The sequence below is a fragment of the Corvus kubaryi genome, unplaced genomic scaffold, assembly GCF_017639235.1.
Source record: "Corvus kubaryi isolate FWS band 111438036 unplaced genomic scaffold, C.kubaryi_AGA036_p1.0 37300, whole genome shotgun sequence".
NCBI lineage: Eukaryota > Metazoa > Chordata > Aves > Passeriformes > Corvidae > Corvus > Corvus kubaryi.
In genome coordinates, this window is record NW_024581093.1 from 9,915,731 (window position 1) to 9,938,932 (window position 23,202).

General features: G+C 35.9%; 1 protein-coding gene across 7 annotated transcripts in view; it reads right to left on the bottom strand.

The window, feature by feature from the left end:
- The window catches only part of CHD9 (chromodomain helicase DNA binding protein 9), an 87,273-nt gene that overhangs the window by 29,547 nt on the left and 34,524 nt on the right, over positions 1-23,202 (bottom strand). For all 7 annotated transcript variants that reach the window (XM_042027512.1, XM_042027509.1, XM_042027511.1 and 4 more), the window contains 10 exons: positions 22,465-22,802; positions 12,984-13,095; positions 9,661-9,810; positions 8,441-8,509; positions 8,297-8,352; positions 6,809-6,926; positions 6,206-6,292; positions 4,751-4,888; positions 2,451-2,572; positions 962-1,205 (listed from right to left, as the gene is read on the bottom strand). In XM_042027512.1, coding sequence (XP_041883446.1) covers positions 962-1,205; positions 2,451-2,572; positions 4,751-4,888; positions 6,206-6,292; positions 6,809-6,926; positions 8,297-8,352; positions 8,441-8,509; positions 9,661-9,810; positions 12,984-13,095; positions 22,465-22,802 — 1,434 coding nt within the window. The remainder of the gene's footprint in view (positions 1-961; positions 1,206-2,450; positions 2,573-4,750; positions 4,889-6,205; positions 6,293-6,808; positions 6,927-8,296; positions 8,353-8,440; positions 8,510-9,660; positions 9,811-12,983; positions 13,096-22,464; positions 22,803-23,202) is intronic.

Below are 23,202 nucleotides of genomic sequence, written 5' to 3' on the forward strand. Positions count from 1 at the left end.
TCACATTTATTAATCTTTGTAACTCTCTAACTAATACTAAAGAGTAATATTCATGGACCCAAATCTGGTATTATCTAAGCAACAGTAAAATTTTAACCACTTTTGAATTACAGATATACCATCTAACAGAACTGTTTCAGAAGGTGCATGTAGATAAAACCCCATTTTTAACCCTGAGAAAATCTGAAAGAGTGACTGGAAAAATTCTACAGTCAGTCAATCAAAATATATGACATTAATACAATTAGCAGTCATACAGTAAGTAATCACAGTTCCACCTGAGAGCTAAATGAAAACTTTTTATCCAGTTTACTCCATTGGTCTGACAAGGAGAATATGTAAGGCCTTCAGCAAGGCAGTATAGAATAACTCACTAGACAAACAAGATGTCATTTTGATATTTAGCACTAATTAATAAGAAGTTCTCAGCCTTATCAATTTTGAAGAAATACCATGACAATTAAAAAAAAATTATGCACAATATAGAAAAAATGAAAACCTTTTAAAATAATGAGATTTCAAGGTTTTCTCATGCCATTTAAGGGTACATATTTCAGACTGAAAAGCAAACTGTGCACAGTTAACACCAGCAAAAGGAAATCAACAGCTACATAAAGGTAGCAGAGCTTAATTAGTATTGTTTTCTTTCTCCCTGCTCTTCAAATTCAGGACCCAACTGTAACCATCTGTGTACACTTTAATCTCCACAAGAGTATCAGCATCACTGCTATTCAATTGCAAAACTACTCAGCACAGTGAAACAACACACACATCTTGCTGCAAAACACTGCCACTAAATTTACCCAGTAAGCATTTGTTGAAGATGCTCATATGTAACATCCTGGAACATGAAATGACTTTCACCAAGATAAACACACAGATATTGTCAAATACACTTGTCATTACTGCCACCTGAACCATATTTTGGGTGAGTTACTGCACACAAGTGACTTTACAATACCTGGGAGTCCCTGAAGTACATCTCATACTGCTGAATCATCTGCCTGCTGATCATACTTCCGTGGTACACCACAACATTCAGGTCAGTCCACGTGCGGAATTCTCTCTCCCAGTTTGTTATAGTGGAAAGCGGAGCTATGATCAGGAAAGGGCCTCTTATACCAGTCAGGAGGATTTCATACAGGAACGTAATGGACTGAATGGTTTTGCCAAGGCCCATTTCATCTGCTAAAATGCAATTTCGCCTGAAAGCAAAAAATATTTATTTGTTACTACCATCAAAGAAAGTACAGACCGTCCTAAAGCTGTTACTACAATGAGCAATTTACAAAAAACAAAGCTCAAATATACCAGTTTACAACAACAGTCAAAACAGAGGAACTGCAAAAAGATCCTTGCAAGTGCTCCCTTGTTAAGGTGAAAGAATGCTCACAAAACTTTTGTGTAAAGCTTTGCATCAGGTTTAGCATCGTCAAAACCTGAGAATGGAGTGTTCTGTGAAGTTCTCCTACAAAAATATTCCAGAAGTATTCTTTTGGGACTACCTCTGCCCTAATTAAAGGAATTTAAATTAAGCAGGTTTCGTACATGCACATTCACCTTGACAAAACTGCTAGAAATTAATGAAGATTCCCTAGAAATCATAGATGGGAAGTATCCCAGCTACACTCACATGAAAGGAGTCCATTAGAGCATCATTAACAGATTTCCCTTTTTGATTCCAGAACTAGACAGATGCCTATAACTAAGTTACTGCATGAAGTACCACTCCATAGTTGCCCTCAGCCATACATTCCAGCCCTTCACTCTGTTTGCAGGTGTCACACAGCTCTGCACTGCTTGAATGAGAATTAAAATCATATTTCCTTCTGCAGATCAATGGTAAATGCTATGCCTGCTGCCATCATCTCTATGAGGGACACGCAACTGGAAGTTTGAAAATACAGCAAGCAGGAAGATTCATTAATAGAAATTCAACTTAGATACAGAGAAAATACATCATTCTGGAAAAGATCTTCAAAGTGATTATATTCCTGTTCATATCACATAGCATTAAGGAACAAAAATTAACTTTAGCTTAAAATTCAGATAATAAGATTATTTACTAGCCTTATTGAAGAGAGGTAACTTTTTTTGAAATACATACTATTTCTAGCAATCATTTTAAAAGATGCATTTCCCAGTTTCAAAAATTCTGAAAGCTTGCACTTTTCTTGTTTTTGTTTTAACTTCCTCATAGCCATTGAAAATTTAGTTATGAAAGTTTAGCCATTAAAAATGTTAGTTGCATTATTTTAATATTTTGCTAATTTTTGTAGATAAAAACATCCTTGCACACCCAAAGGGAGAGAAATTTGTTCCAGTTACATCCTTTTAGCTATAAGCAGAGAAATTGCAATTTTTTTAGTTAAAACAGTATTTATACCAAATAACAGCAATTCACTCCATATGGTTCAAAATCTACATTAAAAAATATTCCATGCATATACCTATTGTACCAGTTGAATAGGAGCCAGTTAAGTCCTTCCAGTTGATATTCCCTGAGCTGATTGCCATTTTTATATTCCCTGGACTGTTCTATCTTCTTCCAGGAGTTTGGAGGTGGTCGATCCTTTAAGGGAAAGATTAATATACATACAGGTTGAGATATGCTTTATTTTTCCGAAATATCTAACTGCACTACTTTGTGAGTGTATCACTTTAGATTTAGAATGTTATTATTCAAACTTAAAAGTAAAGTGTCATTGTTAACATCACTTACTAGTTAATAGTCTGCAGAAACCTGAAATTTGTATTTATTTTTCTCTATGAATTGTTACTTTTAAAATTAATTTAAGACTATATTATAATAAAATCAAGCAACTAGTTTCTAGAAAGTAGAATACAAATACTTTAGCAGGAATAATATGACACTCTAATTCATTTATATATGATATTTCAAGACTACTTGAAATTTCACTTTGGCAGCTCTAAGAACAGGCAGCTGACCTACAAGAAAGCCAACTGAGTATTTGGGATTACCAACACCCCTGAAGTCTTAGGTAGCTCTGAATGCTGATGCTGAAGCAGTCTGGGCATCTACACAGTTACTGTGATCTTACCCTCTCCCTTCTGCACTTGCCCTGGTCAATGCTGACCACTCTGTCCCACAGCCAATGCAGGAAGCCAGGGTCAGGAGTACAAAAAAATGCAAACTTCTGAGAGGTTTAGTGTCCTGAATAGATTTCCCCAAGGGATCAGACCAAAGTCAGCATCAGCATCTGCAGGATCAGGATGCAAAGGCCATGACAAAACAGACTGACAGTATCGAGGTGTATCACCTTCAGGGCCCTAGCAAGCTAAGGAAAGCTGAGAGGCTACATATAAAATACTTACATATACACACATACTAGCTCCCAAGCCTGGAGCCAGAACAGCCTGGCCTCTAGCTTAGCAGGCAATTTAGAAGTGAAATCATAGTTTTTGACTGATACTAGGTAGGATTCCAGCAGAAAACTCTTCTGATAGCTCCTCTATCCCAACGTGAACAAACTCACACATTCAAGTGAAGTAATTTTAGTAAGAGCTTTTCTCACCAGCTGTACTTCCCCCCCCCACTCCCTCCCCATTTCTCAACATTTATAAAAGCTTGCATTCACTCGAGACTCATGTGGCAGCTCTGAATTTTCCACGTGAATTTTCTCTCTCTGCACTGCCAGCGTCGGCATCACCTGAACCCAGGTCTGGGCACAGCAGGAGCTGTCCCTCCCCAGCAGCTGTGGCTTCCTCCCCTCTCCCACCACCTGCCATCTGTCCACTCCCCCACACCCACAGCAGCCACACTCCTGCTTGCAAGGCTGCAGTCAGCAAATAATTTCTTGTAGCTGCTGAAGCCTGAAGCAAAAATACTTGTTGCTGATGCTGAGATGACTGTCAGTTGTACAGTTGCGCTTTAATCATCTTTTTCTCTCACAGCCAAATATGGTAACAGAGGTATAAAAGCTCTTCTTCCCACATGCCAAAATGTCAGTATTTTAAATAAATACTACAAAAATGAACTCAATATAATATAAAGATGTTAATCGTGACTACTGTCATTATCTGTAGATGGAAAAACCATTAAAATAAATTCCAAAGCCTCCGAATTAAAACACTGTGCATATTTAGCTATGTAAAAGAAGTAAGTTAGAACAAGTGTTGTACTACACCACGCAGGACACATGTCCTACTCTGACAATGACATACAGGACTTGAAATAGAACTATTTTGCTTTCTCCTGCTCTAGGAGACAGAAGATTGATAATTTAAAGATAAAACATGTTTCCTTATTACACGTATTTTTCTTTCGTTCAGCTAGCTATTTAACGACAAGAAGAAAAACAAAAGCAGGAAGAAATTACAGAATCTGTTTGACAGATCTCATTTGCCAACTCTCTTCAGTGCTGAAGCACAAGACTTAACTCTCTTCTCTATAAAAGGGTGTTAATACATCATCCTGGTTTCTGCTCATTTTAAAGGTGCTCAGATTCTGTGATAGCCAGTTTCAATGTGCAGCTCACTGCTCAGTTAGAAGCTCAAGCACTTCAGGTTTTTTCCCAAGCAAAAATTTTTATTTTTTTAGTGTAACAACTAAGATGAGAATATTTATCTATGCCTACCTGAGTATTTTATTATTCCTAGGTAACAAGGCACACAGATGCTTTCCTTACACAGAATGTCAATAAGCCTTAGGTTTTAACACAAGAGTTTAAAGCTGGGAAAATCAAGTCAGATTTACCAAGACAGACAAGTAAATTAGGTATAATTTTACCAATCTCCTTGAGTCAGGCCTGGAAGCTTGTAATTGTTCAAATTCTTCTATTTTTGCTTGATCTACATCTTCTTTCAGCTCCCACGTACTGTCTTCATATGGCAACGAGCACCATTTTACTAAATAGTAAATAACAGGCTGCAGAAGAAAATTCTGAATGTTATCAGTTTTTAATTTAGTATACAGACTGCTAATATGCCTTACTATTAGAGTAGCTTGCTTACACAAGAGCTGGTATCAAAAGTGTATTTCTAACAATTTTTTAAATGTTCAATGGAGATTCCTGTTAGCTACCTACTCATCCTTGGTTCCTCACACTCTGCCACTTTTTGTAGACCTGTGGAGTACTTTTCAATCCCACTTACCCACAAGTAGATCTTGGTTTAGTCTCAGGAAAGATAAATTACAGTATTTGTGGTATTTGTGGAAATGGGGCAGGGTGGCAGGACTAACTACACAAGTGCTACCCAGGACATTTCCTCCACTCTCCAAATCAGGCTACCTAGGCCTAAACCAAAGAGCTTTAGAGCTCCTAAACCAGAGTCTTATCAACAAAACTTTGATAGAGCTTTACAGTCTTGATGAACAACATATATAAAAAAATGGAACCAAAGCAGATTATCTTATTTAGATTCGGTACATAAATATTTAAAAACCAAATAAAGAGTCATCCTTCCAGAAGCTAAGGGTAAAGTCTTATGACAACACATTTTTTCTAAAAGTTTAATAATGACAAATCTGCTGCATACAAATGAAAAGTCATTTTAACTCTCAACCCTGCTTTAGGAAGATTAATGTAGAAATCACTGGGTAAAAGTCAGCTCATTTTGCTATCTACCAAGGAGAATAAGCATTACAGATATTCCAGTAGCCTTAATCAACAACTTTCTTCTCAGTCTTTGATCTCCACTTGTCTCAGACTCTTCCTGAATTTTGGCAATTTAATTGCTTGACTTGCTTTTCTGTTTTCTTTTTTTAATTTTCTTTTTTTAATCTCAGAATGTTTTCATTCTGTAATAGCTTTTCAGAAGAGGTACTTTAAATTTAAAGAAAGAGTTTTGATAAATACAGAGGGAAAGGTTCACTGGTGGCTATCAAAGCTTCAAATCACTGTCTGCCTAAAGCTTTTATTACCAGTGACCCCATGCCACTGTCAGAGACACAGCCTTTTGATGGAACCCACAAGACAACTACTGAACCTCACATTTATGTCAGTCAATACCTAAGCTTTGTCTACTGTGACCTATTAATACTAATAAAAATATAAGCTATTAAATGCTGATTTCTCTTTCAAATCCACAGCTAGCACAGGAAAGGACAAGATTGTCATGTCTCATTAAAAATATTAGTGAAGTTTTAAAACCAATAAAGTGTTACTGTGAGATCTGATAAAATTACACCTCCAAGTAGTGTTTGACAATTGTATCTTCCTGACTTGCTTTAACACATATTTACCTCACCAGTGTCTTTATCTTCACAAAGAGACACTTCTAATACCCGGTCTACTTCAACATAGTCAGGATTAAAAGGTTCCTCTTCCATCTGCAGGGAAAGATTATTAAAATCAGTAGAGAGGCAAAAATAGTTGGTATTTGTTAAGACTTGGTCTCATTATACACAAAATTAATTTGGTAGTTGGAAATTATTGAGGCTTTTGCACAGACCTTAAATTCCATACCAGCCCCCTGCACACATCCCCTTGGTTCTCTTTGGCAGCACTCACTGAAGAGGAATTTGACACTAGATCCACTCATTCTTGGATGAAATGCTGTCTTGTGGAAGTCCTAGAGAAACTAGCCATACTGACGTAATTCTTCCCTCCTTACCACTTCTAAGTAGTTACTCAGCCAATTCCACTTTAAACCATGTAAGTCAGGTTAGTTCAGTGACTCCAGAAGACTGGCTCTTAAAATTGCATTAAATAACCCACCCTCCTGCTGCAACACCAATGGCTTATTTTTACTTCCTAACAATCAGCTCTTTTATATAAAAGCAAACTACTAATCACAATTTTACAAGGGAAAAAAAAAGCTTATTTAATTTATATTTCATACTCACATCTGCAAAAAAGTGAGCTCTTTGTGCTTTCCTTACTTTGAATCGTTTTATTTTCTGCTGGATTCTTTTATCTTTTAAAAGCTGTTGTTCTGTGGCCCACTCACAGTGGAGATATGAGCTAAAATCAGAGATTGACATTAACGCACTGGTGAAAGCAAAAGCTTACTATCTATTTTTAATATACAGTTAAAATAACAGAATACACCATAAAGATCCAAGATTTATTCCTCCAAATAATCATCTTGCAGCACCAAGTTAAGGCAGCATTTTTGAGCTGGAATCTATAGAACTCTATAGATTCACAAATTTCTTTCATGTGTCCTAAGAAGAGAAACAAGGTTATTTCAAGTGAGCTTAAACAAGTAAAGTTTAAAAACTGACACCTCTATCAGAAAGTACCCAGAGATATAAATTACTTAATATATTGGATCTGATTTTCCCATGTACCTCCTGTGACCATCTCTCCACAAGCACTACTGGATTACAGAGCTCAGCCCACAGAAAGCTCAGTGAGGAGCAGCAGAGCCCGTGGCAGAGAGGAACTTGTCACTGGCTTGGGCTGGGAGAGAAGCTCAGAGTCAAAGGAGAAGGAAACATCAGCACCAGTACCTACAGCATCTAACTGCCCCCAGGAGACCCCTTCTGAAATTACATTACAGAAGGACACATATTTCTTCCTCACCCCCCTTTTTTAGTATATTGTCATCATTTTTTAAGCTTTCTAAAGATACGCTAGAAATAAAGTACAGCTGGGGATTACTCATTCTCAGATGAAAAGACAGACTTTATCCTTTCAAAAAAACATGAGGTGAATGTTCTCCAACAACATGTGGAACCAGAGCCTCAAAAAAAGATTACATTTATTAGCAAAAATCTGATTAAATTATTCACATATGTAAAATTTAAAATGTGCTTGATTTTCAGCATGAAGAATTGAGTAGTAACAGGAAAATAGTTATGAAATTTAAAATAAAGTATGGGAAAAGTTCTTTTTTTTCTTCAGTCTTTTTTCTTATTTCCTGCTTTTGATGTAAAATCACTTCTACCACAAGTTTTTTCTTTCTTTTTGAAACAGTAAGACTATTACATCGGCATCTCCTAAATACATGACACTGTAAATCTAATCTAGGTTCACAAAACACCTCTGATTTAAATTCACGAAATTAAAATTTACTTCAGGCATATAGTCCCTGCTGAATTTAATAAATATATCTTCTAATCTAATAAATATCTTCTCTAAAAAAATTCTCTTATTTGGCAAATAAAGGCTGCCAGCTTATTGGACAGTGCTGATTTCACAACACTGATAATTTTAGAATTATTACTATCAATATATTGCAGATTCTTAGAAAATTAAAGATTAAAGTGGTAAAGAAAAATCTCAATAGATGACAAAATAACCTTCAAACAATACAAAACTTGAGTATATAAATATGATACTTAACAGTGCAGTCAACACATCTAATGAAACAACTTTTTAATACTTACTAGTTCTTGTATTTTACAAAAAACTCTTCTGTGTCTACTGTCATCCCAGCAGATATCTAGGAAAGGAAATTCAGGGGAAATGTAAAATGATAGATGCAAACCCCTTTTTCAAAGAAAGTATTCTATTCCATGACAATCACTTACTTCTTTCTTTATTACCCTGGAGGATAAGATTTTGTCTACAATTGCTGCATCTTCTTCACTTGGATTTTCCTATAAACACAGGAAAACAATATTACAAAACTGCAGTAAACGCCCTCTCTCTCAGGCTTTAAACCTTCAACCACAAGTGGCTTGTCAGAAGATGAGCAATAAAGGTAAATTTAACCTCTACCAGTAGCATTTCCTAACAGGCTGGGAGTAGTATTTAAAATCCAGGTCTCTACCCAGAAAGGATTACATGCAGAAGTACAGCAAGTCCGGCCCTTCCACACATCATCAGCTGCAGTGCTCACCTGCCAAACACACTCACTGCAAGCACTGGGGATTCTGATGCTTTCCAGACACTGTGAATGCCCTGCTGAGTTAAACCGATGCACTGGACATACCCAGAATTTAGTTATACGCAAGTGGAGAAGAACTCTGACAGGCAGGTGAAAAAAGAGGAAAGAAACCCAGCATGTGACAAACTCAGGCTGATACATCTACTCTGCACACAGGTAACAAACATGCTGTGGAATCAGAGAGAAAAGGCTGTGGCTGGGAATTCCAGCAGGTCTTAGATGAGACGCAGATTGGATTACACAGCTCTGCCACAACTGCGGCTGTGGTTCCAGAGATAAAGAGATCATCTGAAAAAGTTGTTTGCAATAATCTTGTCTGATTTGTTCCCAACTATACCATCGTTCTCCTTCCCTTACAACTTCTGGCACTCTTTCAAGCATCTCATAAACACTTTTTTCCTGTTTTTTCCCTGTCACTCTGTTTACCTCCAATGGCTTGACAGTAAGTTTGAGTCTACCAAGTTAAACAGTGAAGTGTAAACCTGAACTCATTGTGGGGAGAGCAGGAGTGTCCCTTTCAAATATCTCAGTAACCAGAGATCCCCCAAATAATTTGATGCTTCTCTAAGTCATGGTAAGATTAGAACAGAGCTTTTTCATATGCCTATGCCATATAAAAAATTACTTGAGATATACCCATCCTTAGTCTTATCCTTATTCTTAACTTCAATTAAGTCAACAAAAGTTTGCAACACAAAAAAAATAGTAAGAAGTAATTTCTTCCAGTTTTCAAGATCTTAGCAAAATGTCACACTAAACTGTGGCTTAGAAATAATAATGCATTCCAAATTAGGAGCTTTATTCACTGAACTGCTTGAGACAAATAGAAACTTCCCACAGACCAAGCCAATTTCTACTTACCACAAATAATTGTAAAGGCTGTTCAGCAGGTAAAGGGGCAGAATTCTTTTTGATTTTTACAGAAACTTTAGCTGCTTCTTCTTCTGATTGTTTCCCTTCTCCCTCTTCAGCGTATTTTTTCCTTTTAACTTGACGATTTGATCTTCTCTTCTGCCATGCAGGAGAAAGAAAAGAGATACAGGTTTTACCCAAAATTTCCCCTAACATGAGCTGCATGTTCCGGGACACTCTAAGCAATACTTCAGCTGCACCTAAAACTAAAGGCTAACATTTGATAAAAACCATGAAATAATGTACCTCTGTGATTCATTTATGTTCAATTAATTAAACAGTTCTTTTCTCTTTCATGTAAGCATGCAATACTTTTATTTTTAGGGTTCAAAAGCAAACATGAAACAGCAGTCTTTTCACGGTATGGGAGCAAAGCTGATATTTAACAGATCTCCCACGAGCATCAGTATTTCAACAGTGATTTCCTAATGCGGTGTAACAGCAGAGTGTTACCATCCAACTCCAGAATCAGAGGAAAAGATGTCAAATAAGCTGAGGTGTTTCTACTAAACAACGGTGGATTATATATAAAAAATTATGACGATTTCACTAGATCGGTCAGGTTGCTGATGAAGTCTGACGTGATGGCTAATAAAGTCTGTTCCTTTGTTAATGTCTGTATTTTCTCCTCCACCTTAATCGAGGCTTGTTTCACAGCATTATCTGGCTTACTTTGCAGTTTCTCTCTCTAACCTTTCATTCTGGTTTCTGCGAGAATCTGACGACAACAAATTCCAGCTGAAGAAGTAATGTTCAGTCAAAGAAAATAACTCCTTCTCACTCACAGTTTCAAATACTTAAGATTATTAGGATATTGCATAACATTTCCAACCCCTCAGTACCAATATATGAGACACTGCCTATTTAACTGTAAGATTAATTTGTAAATTGGATTCACTGGATAAAAATAGCAGTATCAAACTAGTCAGCTAACATTTGAAAATACTATAATCTGCTTTAGAGAACTGATCATCACAAAAATAAAAACAGCAAAACAAAACAGTCTCTATGAAACAAGTTTATTATATTGAGCTACACAGTAGAGGGTATCTTTGTGCAGGAAATCCATTGCAAGTTGCAATGTTTTATTACACTGCAGTACTCAGTTGGGAGAATAAGTTGTGAATAGGACAAAACCCAAAATCCTGTGGTCACACTGGCTTCTGCAGAGCAGATATTAAGTAACAGTGAGATTGCAGCACAGGAGCTTTTCTTCCTGACTGTTAATTCAGCCCTTGGTCTGGCTGGTGTCTGGTAAAAGACGTGGCTGTACTTTAACTACATCACAACTACAGAGAAGCAACCTACGTATATAGTCCAAGCCAAAGAATGGGCATGACCATTCCTCTAGAGAAGCTGCAAAAATGAAACTACTTCATGAGCTTTGCACATTTATGTAGATTAGCTGTTCTTCCATAAAGTTCGTGCGGGGTTGGGTGTTAGCACCAAAAGGAATTTCTAATTCAAAGACACACTAGTGTCACATTACAGTTAAATCAATAATAGTTTGCTGACAGAAGTAGGATTAAAAAAAAAAGCCAGGTAATATGAGCAATACAAAATTATGTAACTGGCATTTTCAATTCTTCTCACTATGTCTTTTCTTAAAGTATGAAGTGATTAGCAAAACATCAACATATGTTCTCCAACACATTAATACATAATCTGAGCTGTTTGGAAAAAAACTTTTGTATTTCCCTGAGCTGAGAACTATGGCCATAAACAAATGGCTCTAAGACACAAAATGAAGTAGGATCACACATTAAAAATAAAAATAAAAACAAATCTGTCTATTTAAGGAAGACACTAAATGTGAAACTAAGCATGCAAAATAAATTAGGGGAGAGAAAAGGCCTAAAATTGCCCCCCAGAGCTTCAAAACAGCTATTTGCAGCAGAAATTAAACAGCTCTTTGAAAATAAAATCATGAACATGTTCGAAAACTAAAGAGAAAATGAATTAATGAAGTAAAGGAATTTACGTCTTTCCTGCTTCTCCCCAGTTCCGGCAAAGAGAGCAGGGCAATGCTGTGACACTCTGCAGTAAAAGTCATTTCTCTCTCACACCACCCCTTACCATCTCTACCCTCTTTTCCCTTCACACCATGAGCAGGTGATTACACAATACACCCAGGAAAGAACTGATCTTCAGTCTTGTATATCATATTTGTTGGCCTATAAATTTATGTCTATCTGATAACAGAACACTACTGAGAAGTTACAGTTCCTTCCATGTAACCTTTACCTAAGATGAGCTATCACTTCAGTTAATGAGAAGTCATTCTGGGAAATGGCTTCTGATCCCTTTTCCCCTCCAGCATTATTATCTGTGTAACACCAGAGGGCAATTCAGTATCTCATAATTGTTTTTTGACAACTACCATCAACTAATGCAATTAATTTCTAGTCAACAGCACCTTATTTTGAAAACTGATTTTGCCTCTGTGGATGAAAATGCCACAGGACAAAAACCTGTGCATTTCCAGCACATAACCTTACTTTACTGGAGATTGCCCTAAAGCAAGAAGTTATAATTCTGTTACTAATACACACATAAATAGAATATAATCTCTTATCAACAGTTCATGCTTCTTTGTACACAAGTTTTAGAAATAATTAGCTATGTTACTATTATTCCTGGGCAATCTATGACAAAAATGCAGGAAGTAAGTTACAAGAGAGCTATTCCTCAAGAGAATGACTTGACCACTTCAATTCTTCATCTGGCACTTCTGACGTATTCCACAAGCAACTCGAATCTATTGGCATATTGATCATTGCTGCCTTCAGATCCAACACTGCAAGAAATCTGGTTTTTTTCTGTTTCTACAGAAGCAGAGCTCAGAAAAAAACCACATTAAAGCTTGAAAAAACCCTTTTAAAAGTTCTCAAAGAGCCAGTTTCACTGATAAATGTCCCTTCTATTAGGCAATCTCTGCATTTTCACTCTCAGCCAAAGTAAGGATCAGGTCTAACTGCCAGCTCAGCGTAAGTACTTACAGTCTCAAACCTATGGGCTTCTGTACTGAAATTAAACAGATACAAGCAGGGCATTGATGTCCCATTATGGAAAAGGGATTCTACACTGTAGGATTTTCTGATTTTCAACTGAGGAAAGTGGCTGATGATGAAAGGTTCTACCCATGAGATACACAGACGTGTGAGAGTAACTGTCACTGTGTCAAAGGAAGCGTAACTTTCTGGAGAGAGGGGAAAAAAGATCTGTAGAAATAACACACACAAATTTATAAAGGAAGAATACTGACTACTTACTTGTGAGTCTTCATCTTTCAGCGGCCTCTGTGGAGTCTGCTTAGCATCAGACAATTCATCTGAAGATTCGTTTTTCCTTTTCTGCTTTTTGCCCAGCGTGATGATCAGCTTTCTGTTGGAAACAAAACCCCAGCACCTGAGTGAATGCTGTACACCAGTGTGTGTAACTTCAGGATCACAACACTACCAATTCCCATATTCTCAATATAAAACTCAGATAGCACCCCTGTCTGAAAAATAAGTAATAGCTCTCAAATACCTTACAGCATATTGTTCACTAGTGTTAGTGAGCTTCTCTACAGTTACCTTGCTATCACAAATTCCTAATTATCATACACATTTTAAGTCTTTACACGAAAACAGAAATACAAAATCCAACACGTAAACCAACTGTCAATGGTGAACTACACAAAGTTAGCAGAGATACCATCTGCAGATGACAACACTAAATGATTTATCACAAACAATCTACCACTCTAAAATGTATCTTCCTTTATTTTTACTAAAATCACTCAAATCAGTCTTACATGCAGAACTGTTACACTTAAGTCATTCAACAAAAAAAATAAGGGAATTGAAAAAATCCTTTTTGTCCTTATAAAAAAAAGCCAAGCTATATCCAAAATCCGGTTGCTTTATCTGCAAGCAATCTTAGAACCTATCAGAATATGTTAAGAACCACATTGTGCTAAATAAATTAGTTAAACTCTAATGAAAAAGCACCAACTATTTCTTTGTTTGGATTTAAAGATTACACTATAAATCACACCAATTCATCAGATTTGTTTCTAACTAAAGAGTGTAAAAATATTTTTCCATATTTGACATGTGCCAAATACACTTCTTTAAATATATTTACAATGGCATAATTGTAGAATAGTGACAAATTGTCCAAGAAAATCACAGATAGAAGCTGTCCTAAAATATGTATTTCATATAGTCTCTTATCAGACCTGTAACAGAATACAAGGAAAGTGTTCCAGCATACAAGCTGTTTCTGCCATGTTACAAACAAATGAAGCACAAGATTTTAGTCTCTATACAGACAATACAAGTTATTTACAGCAAAATAACATCATATATATTGGTCACCTGATCAGAATACTATTGGTGAGAATGTAATGGTTGAAACACAACTCATTGACTTCTCTTTGCCAGTGTTCAAAGAGAATACACACATATTTACTATGTCCAGACTAACAGTTCACATAGAAAATAAGCATCTTGAATTATCAAAACACTATGGAAAGTTTAAACAACATGGCTTACAAAAGATTCCAGGTATATCTTCAGAGGCAATGAACATTTTCATTGCTTTTCAATATTTAATCACTAGGTATGTTCAGTGGAAAGGCTAGAAAACCCCAAAACCACCGAAGATTTTCCACTCCCATATTTTTTTTTATTTCTAGCACAAAGTCAACAGCACTGATGGATGCAGGTTGAAATGAAGCTGCAGTCAGCATAATCACAGAGCTGCTTGTTCACAAGTAAATTCTGGTCCTTGCCTTTTCATTAGGTGTTCTCAGTTTAATTATTACTTAGAAAACATGTTTCATAATCACAGGAAATAATTTCAGCAATAAACACACTGGTTTCCCTACTGACTTCAAGGTTACTTTGAGCAGTTTTTTTCCCCTCACTTTTTAAGCTCTGATTAGGAATCATCTTTCTGTTTTCCTTGGTTTTTATTTTAAGACTTGTATTCTTGGGTATTTGTCCAATATGCCACTTTCTAGCTATGGACTTGGATAATGACTTTTTCCATTTTTATCTCACTTTGTTTCATAAAATTTAAGTGTTACATTAGCACTTGTCACTAATATGTCAAATCAGCTAATGTATTCCAAAATGATGCAGATGAGGCACGCTGTGATTGACCTTCTGAAATTGTTGTTAAATGGAATTCTGGATGCTAAAACTTAACATGGATTTAAAGGGAAACCTGGTAAATTTATGAGTGAGAATTTCCTGGAAGACCATTCATGAAACAATATCCATCCCACCAGGTTCCTGGTTTGTACCTTTTGTGTTTGGAAAAAAAAGTATCAATACATGTTTTCCCTGCTCTTGAATTCTTTCAAAGAAAAAGGATAACTGAATGTTCTTTAATCGAGTAAGTGTTAAGATGTAAGTCAAGCTGGAAGGGGTGTCTGGAAGACCTGTGATCCCTACTCAATGCCAGTTTCAGAGTTCTGTTATGTTGCTCAGCGCAGTTAAGTTCCACTTATCTCCAAGGCTGACAGCTGGTAGGTACCTGGACGATCTATTCTAAATGTTGATCCTCTTTTGTGAAATGGTAGATTAAAACAATCCATAAATGCATGTTGCTATGTTAAGTAATTGTATCTGTGCGACCACAGCCTATTCTCACTTCATGCACAACTGTTTACTACTTTAGGCTCAATGGTCCTTGAGTATTCAAGAAGCACAATATTAAGGGATGTGGGGTTTACGCTGGGTTGCAGTGGCATCCATTGAATAGCTGAGGATTTTAAGGACCTTCTGTTCTAGGTCATGGGGATATTTTGTGATTAGACTGCTCTAGCTACATCTTTCCTTGCATATTTGTTCCTCTCCTTTTCTTAGTTTTAGTCCCTCCTTGGGTTCACCTCTTGCTCTGCCCCTGCAGTCCAACACACATTATCCTATTTCTGTCAGCTTTTGTGTCTTGCTTGGAGCTCACATTCCCTATGCCCAATAATTCACAAGCATCTCCCTGAAATTTTCTGAACATCTCTACATGCTACAGATCAGAATGTTTCCTCCTCTATATGGATATGGTGCCAGTGAAAGGAATAAATGCAGTTTCAATTCTTTCTGATCCAGTGCCCAGAATCACAATGCTCCTTGCTATCAGAAGTTGATGAACAACAGTATGGTGCTAAAGTCATACATTCCTATCAGTAAAAATGCAATCTGCTCATATTTTGGCCAAAAACTTCTAAAAAAATCTGCTATGTGAAAACAATGATTTTCAGAAGCTTGTAAACTGGATCAATTCTGTGAAAAATTTTCATTGAGCGAACAAGTTCTCTTGCCAGTTTATAAATTTCTGCATGAAAGCATAAAGATCCTTGGCTAAAATCCCTTTTTCCACCCTGAAACAAACTGTTCTGAACAGAAACTATCTATTCTGTTTCTATGAAAAGTTAACAGCACACTGTAGACATGGAAAAAATAATATCACCAGACTCCACTCCAATTTCACTTTCTCTTGTCTTTTTAAATTTAGATTTATCTTATTACATAACATCAAGAAATATTTCAACAATTAGATATAGTAGATTTCTTCAATACATATTTTCTTCTTCTATAACTACAAACCAAAGATGTTGAGAAACTTATACCACAAAAGAAGTTTAAAAAGAAGATTTCTCATGAGCCAGTATTACTTCTGATCCTCAGTATAAGACTCCTACCATGGTTTAGAGCTACCAAGAACCACTATTTGAGAAGCACTGCGACTTCTTTCTTACAAATGAAAACCAGTAAGAAGAATGTGCTCCATTCCCTTTCTGTTTGATAGCTGAGAACGTGATGGAAACACTGTCAGTACTCTGAACAGCTTTAAAGCGATAAACACCTTCCAAAGCCTTCCAAATAGTGAAAAAGGAAATATTAAAGAGGATAGAAAGAAAAAGGCAGCAAATATGTAATAGGCATGTCAGGAATAGGAAGTACATTTGGCCTTCATTGCATGCCTTTAATATATCATTTTACTTCAGTTTTCCCAAAACGGGAAACACCAAGTAACTAATTATTAGTGTCCAAAGCCACCTCTCAGATATTATCATTTGTAGCCAAAGCACTTTGTTAAATTACTAACAATAAAATTCCTATGTTATCAACAGTATTAGCAATTCTTTATCACTAGAAACTTAGCTAAAAATGTAAAGTAGAAGTTTCTTTGACAAGATACTGTATCCTCTTGGATGAGACTTAATTTGCTGGTATAAAACCACTTTCTCTTATCCTTTTAGCATATAATACTACAAATAATACTACAACAAATAAAATGAACACAGTAATATTAACCACCGTCTCCTTCTACAGTTGTATTTCAAATTAATAACTTCTGGACTGTGCACAGATTTTTAAACACTCCTAATATTCTTTTTGGAATTATCAGTCATTTCAAGCTCATACAATATTGAAACAACAATGCGAAATAACAAAAAAATGTTTTTTATTTTAAATTTATTTGCTAAGACCACACCACTTTGTATTCATACAATCTGCAGCAGAAACATTAGATGATGCCACTTAGACCCAGCTTATGCATCAAAACTACAACCTGGGAGCAGAGAAAACTTAACCGGAGTCACAGCTCAGAGCATGCAACAACATCCCAGAAGTATGGTCCAATCTTGAATTTATGTGCCATTTTAATAATGACACAAGTTAATGACCTTAAATGATCTAACAGAACTCAAAGATTCAGTGAGCACCCCTTCTTTCTGACCACAGACCTGGTCACCAGCATTTGCCTCACTGGCATGAAATAACAAAGACAACTGCCAGAATCTGCCTCCCAGGAAATTCAAGTCGTAGCTATTTACACTTAATACAGCATCAGTGTAACAAGTGAACCACCTCCTCTCCAGCCCCCCTCCCCATGTCGGCTGAGTTGCTACCTGAGTTTATAAGGGTTTCAAACCACCTTAACATATCAGATCAACAAGCAAAGATTATCTGTAAGGGTCTTAGGTCCTCAAACTGCTTGTAAACAGTATCTGTGAGACCTACTTCAAGGTTCAAGACAACAAGCACAGTTACTCATTTGAGTAGTGCACAGGATCACATCCCACTTGCTGGATTCATTGCTACATAATTCAAAGATTAATGAACAAAATCCACCATTGCTCTTTTAGCACAAGAAATAATACAGCCATTTCTGGTAGCAGTTTTGAACTGAAGCACTACCACTCTGACGCAAACGTTTGTAAATTGAGTTCTTAGAATCTGGGGGATTTATTTATTTAAATTATGCAGTGATTAAGAAAAAAAATTACCTAAATGTATTCAACTGATATTGTCCTTTACATCATCAGTGCAGAGCTGTTGCTTTTCATCAGGGCTGTGATATTTAATTTTATGTTTGAGTAGGTGGGAATACATTGAAAGCTATAAAACCTAAATGCCAATCTACTTTTTTGAACAAGAGAATGTTCACAAATTCATAATTCTTCACATCAAGTGGTAAGAAGTACACTTTTTAGCTTAAATATGCATCACCTTAGATGGAAGAAGTAGAATCAATTAGAAAAAGCTTGTAAATGGAAAAAAGATCTATACAAATATATGGAAGGGTTTAAATAAATTCCTAAATGTCAATACACATTGGTAAATAGCCAGGATATGGAAAGTGGTTCTGCAGTCTGCAGAGAAATTGTAAAGCAAATTTTGAAGAATTAACTTAATCAGTAATCAATGCATAAAGCAAATTGGTTAACTTAATTTGGTAATACTAAATAAATTATACATACATTCTTCTAATAATTTCTCTCATAGCCTTACAACGTTCTTGGTAATAATATAATTTAGTCATTAATCTTCACCAATACTTATGGCACAGAAATTTTACTAACCACTGAATCCAGTTCTAATAGACTTGGCTACAATTAATAAGCATTATTTCTCTGACTTCACAGCTCAGGGAAATTAAACCTTAACCCTCACCACCTTTAGAAAGAAACTACAGCCTGCCTAGAAAGTAACTGCTAGCAATTTTTAAGTAGCAATGATAAATTGGAATGAATCACGCTATATTTTTTTCCTGTACATGCAGATCTCAGAGGCACTAAGGAAAATATAAACAGTTAACATGAAGCCACCAAACACAAACTGATTGTGTTTGAGCAGCAAAGAACAGAAACTTTTGAAAAATCATCCTGCTCTCTAAATCCAGACACAGTAGTTAAAACTCATCTTGATCCCAGATGAGGGCTACTCAATTTCAGTAAAAGCTGTGCTGTATTACAATTAAAAACATAATTTTTTTTTTTTTTAAACAGATGGCTACCAGGCAATTTTATCAAGGTCTGTTCAGCAATTAGTGTTGCAGCTCTACAGGACAGCATTTACAGTTCAACTGTAACTCTGAAAATCCTCCTCAAGAGCAACACAGAACTGGCTACACAGACAAAAGCCCTGGAAGAGGTCGAAGTCTATGATCACAATCTAAAGAAGAGTTTGCTGTTTGAGTGCTGGGCTACAGAAGGTACCATTGTGCTTGTATTGAACAGGCTGTGCTTGCTGCGAGCACAGATGTGAAAGACCAGATTAAAACTCTTTCCCAAATATTTCGAGAAAAAAAAAAAGGAGAAATTCACACATTCATTATTGTTTCAGATACTGTTGGCCTGCAAAAATGAAACAGGAGTCACCCAAAACATACATGTGACTTCAGATCTTCTCAAGCACACACAACTCTGCACCACCTCCCGCATTGTTCTGACACTCCAAATCCAAACTGAATCAACAGATTTAACAGTTCCTGCAAGTTAAATGAGTCTGGTATAGAAAAACCTGAATGAAAAGAAATGTATTCATCTGAGATGGACATATCACAATAGAACTCCTAAAACGGAACAGCAGATGCACCCAAACAAATTCTCCGCTACTATTAAAAAGGTATATTGATTTTTTTTTTTTTTGTATTGTACTGTAAACCTTTACTGGCTCTAAGATTTCACTCATGACTATACTTCTTGCAGAAAAATTAGTTCACAATAGCTTCTAACAGTCTAACAGTTGGAAATTTGGGAATTGTTTACTTGATCTTTTTAAAACATGAGGGGACTTCAGGTTTTGTTTTCTGATTAAATGCAAGGAATGACATATATATATAAATATGTATATATATTTATAATATAAAGGTTTCCTCATTATTGAATGAAAAAGAATTTTAATTTTTTTATCACCTTTTAAACAGATTTCAAAAATCTTTCTTTCCAAGGAAAAAACCTATTTCCATTGAACTGAGATCTTCCCTTCCCTTCCTGCCCAATAAAGCACTTGTCTTTTACAGGAGAAAATTTTAGCATAGCAAAATTTTCTCCCAAGATTCAGTCAAAGTTTATTTTAAGGTAACAAGAAAATCAATGGAGCAACCCACAGGCTTAAAAACCCAATCCTATTTGGACTTAAAAAAATTCCAAGGATGTGCTTAGATTAATTAAGAAATATTTTCTTAAGAACGAAGATAGGATGAAAACTCTGCAAAAGCTGTTTAGCCTTCTAAACTCCTTATTATTTAATTCTGGTTTTCTCTGAATAAAACAAATTTTATTAATCATACAATTTTTTTGACCATGGCTGAAAAGACAAGTATAGTGATTCTATAGCAATTATTCTGCTATAATATCAGCAGTTACATTTGCATAGAAAGCAGTTTGGTAAGATTATTCTTTTAAAAAAATCAAGGCCTTATTGCAATTACTGCTCTGCAAAATCACTGGTATATTCTTTGCTAAATAGTTATTATTTTACGTATTTATATCAATAATATACAATAGTGCTAATTCAACACAACACATGAATCTGTTTGGATACAAAATGAAGTATCTGGATGTCTCAAAGCACTTGGTTTGCTGCTGTCCGTCTAAATAAAATGGAATTCTGTGAATATGAACAGAAATCTGTAATATGTGGTTCTAGAATACTCTTCACAGCTCCTTACCAGGACCTGACTGCTGCATCTTTAGGTATGTATCCCACGTAATTAAAGCAATTCTTGGCAGCATGATTAAGTTAGCAGAGTGCTACTGGGGCATTAGCTGATTAAACTGGTAAATAATGGGGAGGCAAACCTTCACAGCTCAATGCAAAATTATGAAACATTGACCATAATTAAATGGGAGCTCCTCTAGCAGCTTGCAAGCACTTTGCATCAAACACAAACACCATGGTTAAAAACACAGTTTGAGAAATGTCTCATTCTCAACTGACGCCGTCTGATGAAATCCTGAAAACCGATCCTAAATGTGCACAGCAAAGCATTTCACCAAGACAAAACTGAGTGCAGAATCATAAATTGAATGTAATAGTTTGCTTCTCTCTTTTTTTTTTTTTTCATTTAAAAACAGTAAAAATAGCATGGCAACTATGTAGTATACCATAAGGACAATCTTTTGGCAGGTTTTGTCAATTATCCAAAAGAATGAATAAAAAGCACACGAAGAATAAACCACAAAGCTTCATGAAACTGACACTACCTAAACAACACTGTGTAAGTTCTCTGATTAGGTAGACCCACAAAATGTTTGCTATAGAACATGAATAAATTCAGAAACATGAAAGTGAAATCAACTTTGGAAGTACACATCCATAATCCCACCTTAAACTAGACAGAGAAAAAAAGAAAAGGAAGCACTACTCGGTGCACTTACAAGCAGCACCATATGCCAACCCATAAACAGTACAGAAAGAAATTAACACCATGAAACTTTATGTTAACAATGCAGTTGAACTTAGAGCAGTAACCTTCATACTACAGGATAACTACTCAAAACAGTTTACTTTAAACATGTAAGAAAAGCACTGATCTCTAGAAGAAAAAAAAGAAAATGCAGAGAAATAGGCCGATTAAAAGAACATTCATTTCTGCTCCATACATGAAAATATGCATATGTATATGAGACATTTAAATTTGAGAGATATGCCAGTTAATATTTCTGCTACCGCAAAAAGAGCATGGATTTAAGAAAAAAAAAAAAAAAAACCAGACTGTAGCTAAGATTTCCATTTCAAGTTCTGACTGACGTACTTAACATTGGAAATCACACACTTTCCTTTAAGAGTAAACAGGCAACGTAGGTTAGCTCTGGAGTCCCAAGATGAGCCAGCTCCTGAAGCCCCTGGAGCATGCTAACACCTAAAGCCTTCTGAAAGCTCCTCATCCCAAGGTATCCACCCAGCTTGACCCAGCTGAGTCTGCAAAAATTTTAAGAGCGCAGATTAAACTGATATGACCGAAGCCTACAAAGGTCTTTGGATTTAATTTTTCCAATATGTGCTTTACTTTTGATACGCATGATATTTTAAGAGTATTCTCTTGCTTACAAGTTCATTAAACTTCCAATTTCTCCCTGTGCAGTTCACCAAGCACACTATATTGAAGCTACATGCCAAAATTGATTAAGACAGCATTTATAATCCAGAAAAACTTAGTTTGGAGTCAGACCTGACTACAACACTAGATAAAAGATACTTGGGTCTGTGCTTCAAAGTGAGTACAGAATATTTTAGAATATGAATTTAAAATAATTCCTTTCAAAAGGACACTCCTACAGCAATTTTATCTAAAGAGAAAACAGAGCATTCTTGTTCCTGAATGAGAGAGTCCACACATGGACTTAATCAGGAAGAATTTTGTGTAGGCAGTGGAGGAGAACATTTTATTATCAGTAAGCAGTTTCCATTTTAATCAAGGATTTACAGTCTGAAGAGAAGAGAGACAATGTTTTAATCTACTTACCCAATTTTTGTTTTCTCTTTAATTTTGGATGAGGAACCAGTTTTCGGCTTTTTGCTCTCCTTATCCTTTGGTTTGGATTTAACTTTTCTACCCTTCTTTTCCTCTTTTCCTTCAGCTGAAACACTGGGGAAGTTTTCAGGGCTCATTACTCTTGGAATGTTTCTCTCTCCTCTCTCTTTTGCCTTTGCAATTGCTTCAGATATTATTCGATTTGCCTTCTCTTGTTTACTTTCCGAGTCTGTTTTTTTCTTCTGCTTCTTTTCAGACATTGCCCTCACCTGGGTATTCTGCAACTTAGTATATGATCCTGAACCATCAGTCTTCTTGGAAGAAGGAGGCTGTAGCAAGAAACAAAAAGTAATTAATTTCCCTTACTTTAAAAATATGAAGTACAAACATTTTTGATATAGATATACATTTTTAAAAATTGTAACTGCCAGGGACTTATGTGGACACAAAAAACGAGGAATTCAGTTTATACCACAGAATGGCGTGGGTTTCAAAATAACTACATCAATTGTTGGTTTTAAACAACCAATCCAAGTACTCAAAGACAATAAAAAATAACCTTCTGAAATTCTCTCAGCCTTCTCTCCACCTCTGTAATTAAAGAAAGCAATCCTAAACCTCTGCAGCATTCCCATACATTTGACACACACTTCCAACACCTTCAATGAAATATGAAAAAGCAAGGAGCTCCTGAAGGTACCAGCATCAGTGTTTTTGCCTTTGGTAGGA